We start from the raw sequence: 9,045 nt of genomic DNA, 5'->3' as shown, positions 1-9,045 counted from the left end.
TTGGGGTTGAATCCTCTGCAAAGCAAATAAAGTTTGACTTGACTAAAGTATATACATGCAAAGCTGTAGAATCTGGCTAAAAGGATCTACAGTGTGAGCGTGCCAATGATGCTTAAAAATGCTCTCTTACCTGTACAACACTAGGTTTTGGAACAGACTCAGAATGTTAGATGATCCTGAGAGAAGTGTTTCCTTACCTTGCAGCCTTCACAGGCATGAACGCCGTAGTGGAAGCCCGAGGCGATGTCTCCACACACTTTACACAGCAGCACCATCCCACTGAGCTCTGGAAAATCATGGAAGAGTTAGTTATAACCAGTGGACCAATCCTGCCAATTTTAGACAACTGAATCACATACAAGCTTATTCAGCGTGCACTCACTGGTGATGGAGCTCTTGGCAGCGAGGGTCTTGTTAGAAGCGTGTCCGCGTGGCTGAGTGTGTTTCAACAGCAGTCCAGTGGTGGGCAGGTCTGTCAGACGGCTCGGTTTAGAGGGCAGAGGCGGGGAGGATGATGGGGAGCGGCTGTTAGAGCTGTCACTCATGCAGGACTCGGGGCTGGGGGCAGAGCTTGAGGAGCATACGTAGGCTATCACACCTCCTTGGAAATGAGAAAAAGAGGGAACGTTTTAAAAATGCACACTGGAAAATGTTTTATTGACAAACGTATGACCACTTATGCACAGTACTAAACTTGATTTCGAATATGCATTTTCTAGAATGAAATTTTTATTTAACAATAACCAGGTTAAAAAAACCATAAATAAAAATTTTTGTTACTTGAAATAAATAAAATTAACTGAAAAAAAAAATAAAAAAATTTTTAAACAAACTTTTTTTATTTCACCTAGTTGCCATCATTTCTCACTTTACTTTAAGTTGATGCACTAAAATGAGAAAAAGCGGGAACTTTTGTCAATTGTATTTTTTCAGTGTGCATTTTATAAGAGTATGACCACTCATGCACAGTACTAAACTTGATTTCAAATATGCATTTTCTAGATTACCAAAAGAAATGTTGCATAGTTAACAATAACCAGGGGTAATAGCAGTTACCTACAACCATAAAAAAAAATCATTACTTGAAATAAAATAAACATGAACTGAAACAAAACAAAAAAAAAAACAGATTTTTTTTGGATCTAGTTGCCAAAATTTCTCATTTTAGTTAAATGACTAATTAATGGATGAATTAAAAAAAAATTAATAATAATTCTAATAAAATAAATTAAAACAAGTATTAACATTTATGCACAGTACAGTAAAAAGTTGTTGTTTTTTGTGCTTCTGGTTTAAAAATGCATTATTTTTTATTATCATACACCATAAAATAGACAATACAGACAAGAACAAAAGTAAATGAGAAACAGTTTGAAGATATGTTTTACAATTTGACCTTCTTCATTGCATTTCATTTACATATTGGATAACTGCATTATGTAAACTCATTTCAATAAGTGAGCAGGTCATCTTGGTATTAAGAAGTCACACGAATATGCTTGCATAAAGTTATCTTTTGTTGTTGACACAACTGTAAAATTATATAATCTTCTGCAGTGCACATGTTGGATGAACTTCCTCATTTTGAACAGCTCATGACCTATTTCTAGATGAATGAAACTGCACGATTATGTTTAATTGCACTAACCTAATACAGTAACACTACCATGGTATATGGATAAGATAATCATTATATACACATCAAAAGTACAATAAAAGAAGTGGTACAAAAACCTATTCCATCACTTTTGTTTGTGTGCAAACAGTGTAAGCAGTCAAAATATCTACAACAAGTATGATGCTTTTAGTAGTTAATTGTTCGAGTACATAAATAAATGGATTTATTTTACACCAACCAAAGTAAATAAAAATGTACTGAATTTCTTTAAATGGACATGGGAGGTTACTTAACCACCAACTACCCTTAGTTTCTCAGACCCACCCACACGTGGACCTCTCATGTTTTGTACGGGAATAATATCTAGGTCACTAGCTGTCTGCTGCCTCCTCACGTGGTACTGCAGAGAGTCTCGCGTCGGCAACTGCCACGCTTCGACCAATCAGAGACTATGCGCCGCGCACGTCACGACCAATCAGCGGCGGAGCCCCGTCTCCTAGTACACACAGGCACATGGCTAGGCTACGAGAGCCATGTGAGAGCGAGCGTTCTAGTAGTCTGAGTACAGAGTGCGCGTGACGTCACGGACACTCCTAACCCACATCCACTGTTTGACGCGCTCTGCGCCGCGGCAGTCATGCAAGCAACGGAGAGCATGTCAACGGTGCTTTAAACCACAACATTTCACTCTGATGATAACCTATCATTTTAAACATGTTTTCATTTTATGACACCACAGACAGTGCATCAATAATACAATTATAATACATTTATGCATTTAGATTTACAGAATTACACTACTTCTGTTTGGTGTCTCGAATATATATATATATATATACTGAAAATGCTATTTTCAGTGCTTTTTCACCATAAACAACCAACACTACATTGGACAACAGGGAAGATATTAAATGAAATGTACACATAAATCATTAAATCAGTAAAGTCGGGCTTAAATGTACATTTAAAAAAAAACATAAATACGACAATAAATGCAAATAAAGATGGAAAATAAGATTTTGAATGACTGATCGAGAGTTTTATGGGGATTTTGCTTAAAAACAGCTATTTTTAGCTGCTAAAATATGTGAGAGTGAGTACAAAAACATCTCTACAACACGTCTGTGTGTAGAAATCACACGCATATTCACTAATATTTCCGGGTTTTCTATGACAGTGGAAATTCTGTATGCTGTATGTCAAAATAAAGCATAACTGTAGCGCGGGATAACACTGCAATTTTTTTTTTCACATAACAGGAGTAATGTTTCTAACAATGCTAAATACGTTATGCGTACAGTTATGAATAAAAAATACATAATTATAAGCAATACAGTAATAAATGTCTTACCTTGCTTTGTTGATTCCATGTCTTCAGACTCTTGATGTCTTATAATTCAGGTGGACAATAATTTGAAACAGCTTTTCGTGTAAGTTGTAAGTCTGTCGAGCTTTCGGATCCTTCAGCGTTCCATAGAAGCTCTCGAGCGTCTCACACAATGGAACGGAACTCTCAGGATGCGCACGGGCGCTCAGAACTCAATGTTCTCTAGTTCGCGTTTCCGTCCGTGTCTCCGCCCCTTCGGTGCTCGACTCACGTTGTTAACCCAGTGACACACTTTCAGCCATGTGTCTGTGCTTTCACACGTCCAGAGGCGGAGCCCGCGCGCACGAATCCACCGCTGCAACGTGATGCGCGCTTCTGGGAACACGATGTTTTTCTGGAACGCCGCCACTCCTCGTTCAAAATAACAACAGGGCCGGGGCGGGGGCGAATAACGTGACGCTGTGACGACGAGCCGTTTAACATTTATTTCTTTAAACTTGTAGTTTTTAATGCATGCGTGTTAGTAGCACAGAAAAGTTTCTGTAAAGTGTAGTATCAAGCCAAAAACATACAAAAAGTTTTCACCTTTAATTTTACTTTTGTAGTGTTTAAGTGTTCTTCCTGCATGTCTGTGAACGTAACACATAAGCCATCTATTAAAGGCTCCATAATAAGCTATTTTTTAGTCATTCCAATATATTTATTTATTCATGGATCATCAACTGTGCTCACACTTGAGTCAAGTTTACTCATCTCTCCACAAGGAGGGATGACCACATTGTGTCCAGATACGGTTTATGGCCTACGGTTTAATGGATGTTGACTATCCAGTTCACTTGGGAGCGTGATGTGATTGATAGGTGCTTGTTCTGGGTGGTTGCTAGAAGGGTTGGGTAAAATTCATAGAAATAAGATAATGTTCTAAGGTTTCAAGCGACCTGAAACTGAACTTTCCATGGCACAGGGCAATACTTTTTTCCACATAAATGAAATGCATATTGCATTATCTATCTGGCTGTCTGTCTTTAAGGACTATATGTTTTTTTTCCAGACAACTTTGAGTGGCTTTACAAAGCCTTGTCTGAAAATTTTAGACAAACAGAAAGATACAGTCTGTCAGACAGACTGACGGATAATTAGACAGAGACACAGAAGGATAGATAGATAGATAGATAGAAGATAGATAGAACAAACGACCAAATGAACAAACAAACAAATAATAATAGATAGAACGATAGACAGACCAACAGACCGATAGACAGACAGATAGATAGGACAAATGAGCGAATGAACAAACAAACAAATAATAAGAGACAGACAGATGGATAGATAGACCGATAGACAGATGATAAATAGAACAAAAGAACAAACAAACGAATAACAGATAGACAGACAGATGGATAGATAGACCGATAGACAGACCAACAGATGGTAAGGGGAGAAAACAGTTAAGTACAAGTGGTAGGGGACACTGTACTTGTATAACAATAATAATAATACAATAAATAATATTTATGCTGTAACACAAAAATGACATTAAATTAAACATTATTATTTATATGCATAAAATGCCATAACTATTTCCCTCAGTGTTCCCTCATATTTACTAAAGTTATTCAACTATACCGTTTTCACTGCTAGGAGAGCAAAGTCTATATAACACTTATACGACAGGATCATAAATATGGTTATGATACTTATGCAACAGTGGTTATAAATTTAATTGGTGGTTTCCAAGATGATCACCTGATTTAACAAGTGAAGTGTCTCTTCTAGAAAAGCACACAATGTATGTACACCCTGCACAGTCTGAACATATTCTCTTGCCAGATCACTGATCCAAAGAACACTGGGACACAACGTTCTGTACTGTAAACCACAGAAAAGGCGTGGTTAAACCTACCAGACGAGCTGCTAAATATAGCTATTTGGTTCAGTAGGTCTATTGCATGTCATTTAACCATAATCTACGAATAATTAACCAGATCTTGATCTTTATCTCAGAAAAATGACCGCATAATCCACGTATCTCAAACATCAGTCAACCCAACTTACAGATCGAGGATGGGTTATACATTTACAGAGATTTTTTTAAACGTACTTCTCATTTTGTTCCTTTTATTACAGTCTGTATTCTGTATTCAGAGTCTGTTTTATCAGGATGTCCACACAGCTCATTGCCTTGTGGAGGAAAGACATCATTGAAATGTTTCCATCAGATGCGTCACAGTAAACAGACAGTCATCTGCTGACATCTAGTGGACAAACTAGATCTCTGCAGTCAGCCTCACATGAGTGACCACATGGAAAACTATTATTAAAGGGATAGTTCACCCAAAAATCGAAATAAGATAATGTTCTAAGGTTTCAAGCGACCTGAAACTGAACTTTCCATGGCACAGGGCAATACTTTTTTCCACATAAATGAAATGCATATTGCATTATCTATCTGGCTGTCTGTCTTTAAGGACTATATGTTTTTTTTCCAGACAACTTTGAGTGGCTTTACAAAGCCTTGTCTGAAAATTTTAGACAAACAGAAAGATACAGTCTGTCAGACAGACTGACGGATAATTAGACAGAGACACAGAAGGATAGATAGATAGATAGATAGAAGATAGATAGAACAAACGACCAAATGAACAAACAAACAAATAATAATAGATAGAACGATAGACAGACCAACAGACCGATAGACAGACAGATAGATAGGACAAATGAGCGAATGAACAAACAAACAAATAATAAGAGACAGACAGATGGATAGATAGACCGATAGACAGATGATAAATAGAACAAAAGAACAAACAAACGAATAACAGATAGACAGACAGATGGATAGATAGACCGATAGACAGATGATAAATAGAACAAAAGAACAAACAAACGAATAACAGATAGACAGACAGATGGATAGATAGACCGATAGACAGACCAACAGATGGTAAGGGGAGAAAACAGTTAAGTACAAGTGGTAGGGGACACTGTACTTGTATAACAATAATAATAATACAATAAATAATATTTATGCTGTAACACAAAAATGACATTAAATTAAACATTATTATTTATATGCATAAAATGCCATAACTATTTCCCTCAGTGTTCCCTCATATTTACTAAAGTTATTCAACTATACCGTTTTCACTGCTAGGAGAGCAAAGTCTATATAACACTTATACGACAGGATCATAAATATGGTTATGATACTTATGCAACAGTGGTTATAAATTTAATTGGTGGTTTCCAAGATGATCACCTGATTTAACAAGTGAAGTGTCTCTTCTAGAAAAGCACACAATGTATGTACACCCTGCACAGTCTGAACATATTCTCTTGCCAGATCACTGATCCAAAGAACACTGGGACACAACGTTCTGTACTGTAAACCACAGAAAAGGCGTGGTTAAACCTACCAGACGAGCTGCTAAATATAGCTATTTGGTTCAGTAGGTCTATTGCATGTCATTTAACCATAATCTACGAATAATTAACCAGATCTTGATCTTTATCTCAGAAAAATGACCGCATAATCCACGTATCTCAAACATCAGTCAACCCAACTTACAGATCGAGGATGGGTTATACATTTACAGAGATTTTTTTAAACGTACTTCTCATTTTGTTCCTTTTATTACAGTCTGTATTCTGTATTCAGAGTCTGTTTTATCAGGATGTCCACACAGCTCATTGCCTTGTGGAGGAAAGACATCATTGAAATGTTTCCATCAGATGCGTCACAGTAAACAGACAGTCATCTGCTGACATCTAGTGGACAAACTAGATCTCTGCAGTCAGCCTCACATGAGTGACCACATGGAAAACTATTATTAAAGGGATAGTTCACCCAAAAATCAAACAGTTGGTGGTTGCCATTGACTTCCATAGTATTTTTTTTTCCTACTATGGAAGTCAATGTCAACCACCAACTGTTTGATTACCAGCAATCTTCAAAATATCTTCTTTTATGTTCGACATAAGAAAGCAACTTATACAGGTTTGGAATGACATGAGGGTGAGTACACGATGACAGAATTTTCATTTTTGGGTGAACTATCCCTTTAAGACTCTGGGATGTTTAAACAGGTCATCTGCTGTAAATGTGATGACAAGGAAAAAACTGCAGGGTGTCCTGAAAATATAGATGTCTTATTGGGACCACAAATATTACTTGTTCTTCTTAACGTTTTACTAAGCATAATGAGAAAATGGCACATTGTTGGAATCATAATAGTTAATAAATATGCCTGTTATTAATAATACAATATGATTTTGAGTCTAAATGTCTGAGGCTAAAACACATAGGCTTAATAATTTAACAACTGAAAAGCTGGGATTTTCTCCCCTTTAAACCTAAAAATTGTAGATTCTGCAATATTTATAGGTTATTAATCGAATGCAAGTAAATTATTTAAAATTGATCTTCAATCAGAAGATCAAATGTAATAACTTTTATTTTAGTGTTATTTACTAATATTTTGAATTAGGTTACTTCTATTTTTTTTTTTTAAGTTTTCATTTTAATTGTAGTTTACTTTTTGGTAATTTTGTTATGTGATTTTGTAATTTTTATGACACTTTTAAATATTTCTGTATAGCTTTATGTAATTTTTAGTTTTAGTAATTGTAGCACTTCAACTTTTTTTTTTTTTTGGAGCTTGACAAAAAGTCATGAGAGAAAGATGAGGAAATAATCACATTATATTAATTTGAAGGTGAACTGTTCCTTTAAGACAGCTGACTGCAATAGTGAACACACAAGCTCATTTATGGAAACACTCGACAGATACGGCTTAACTTGACACAATTGCGAAGTTTGACATGGGTGTGAAATTCGCAATGATTAGCCAACCTTTTGGCATTTGTGAGGAGTACGGCTTTATAATCCACAACAGCTGATAGATGTGTGTAATATGTGCGAAAGGTTATAGTTTGCAGAACAGACAAGACAGACAAGTAATTATCATATGATTTTACAAAGTATATGAACTGTGAACTCCTGACTAACATAAAATACCAAATGGAATCTTTTCCAATCTTATCATTGAACCGGATATAATGACATTGTATGACCGATAACCTTTTTGAGTAATATAAACTGAGATCATACAATGTAACTTTTCCATAGTCTTCATTTTGACACTGATCAAGGGCCAAAAATAGGAAAAACTTGTGTATCCTGTGCACAATTTTTTTTCCTTTAAATGCTGCAGGTTTGCTGTGCTTGTTTGTACAGCTGCACAATTACTATTACATAATTATAGAAATGATGTAGCATTCTTATTAAATTTTTCTTAAATACAGAGGATTATTACATTTTTTGTGGTATGTAATTGATTGTTTTTTATTTGCAGTAAAACTGCAAAATTGCAATTCTAATTTAATTTTTATTTCATATTTAGTTTTAGTAATTACTAATTGTTAACTTTTCATTTCAGTTTTTCATCTAACATTTATATTTTATTTTATTTATATTTTTTATTTGATTACAAATATTACAATTATTACAAAATAAAAAAAAATATATAAAAAAAATGTCTAAGGCAATATTTTACTGTAAAAGAAAAAATATAATAATAATAATAATAATAAATATAGCTGCAAGCAGCAATCACGGGGCCAAGAACTCCAGAGGCAAATTTAGAAGCTAAGCATGGCATGGAGCATCAGACCAAATGCAACAATGAGTAATAAAAGCAATTTTAGGATGATTTTAATTGAAATGGCTGAAAAATCATAAATACAACCACTAGTAATGTGATTAAATGGCTTATGACTTTTGACCAACAGGTGGCGCTGTAATTAAATCATTTTGGTGTGTTCTGTGTGAGCTGACAATGGCACACACAAAGTTTGTTGTCATTATGTCAAAGCTTTAAAGAGATATAGCCTCAGAGTCATTTTGGCACCATAACTAAAATTTGTAGCAGCGCTGTACGAAAACGGTTTCGTCTTTCGACACGGAATCCATAACATTTTGTCAGCACAGTCTGAAGATCATCTGACTCGATTTTGGTGAAAATCGGACGAACGAGTGGCGAGGAGTTAAAAAAAGTAGGTTTTCAACATAAATCAAAATGGCGGACAGGAAGTTCAGCAT

At 35.4% G+C, this 9,045-nt stretch overlaps 1 protein-coding gene across 1 annotated transcript in view; it reads right to left on the bottom strand.

Annotated features, from left to right (window-relative positions):
* LOC107671434 (nuclear receptor subfamily 1 group D member 2-like) overlaps positions 1–3,230 on the bottom strand; it is a 9,831-nt gene extending 6,601 nt beyond the window's left edge. Inside the window, exons 1-3 of the mRNA XM_016464355.1 lie at positions 2,970–3,230; positions 383–601; positions 198–286 (exon numbers count right to left, since the gene is read on the bottom strand). Coding sequence (XP_016319841.1) covers positions 198–286; positions 383–601; positions 2,970–2,988 — 327 coding nt within the window. The 5' untranslated portion in view covers positions 2,989–3,230. The remainder of the gene's footprint in view (positions 1–197; positions 287–382; positions 602–2,969) is intronic.
* Positions 3,231–9,045: the final 5,815 nt, after the last annotated feature.

This window comes from Sinocyclocheilus anshuiensis, unplaced genomic scaffold (assembly GCF_001515605.1).
Source record: "Sinocyclocheilus anshuiensis isolate Anshui unplaced genomic scaffold, SAMN03320099.WGS_v1.1 scaffold552, whole genome shotgun sequence".
In the NCBI taxonomy this organism is placed as follows: domain Eukaryota; kingdom Metazoa; phylum Chordata; class Actinopteri; order Cypriniformes; family Cyprinidae; genus Sinocyclocheilus; species Sinocyclocheilus anshuiensis.
The sequence above is the reverse complement of the archived record's forward strand: the minus strand, read 5'-3'. Positions and strand labels throughout refer to the sequence as shown.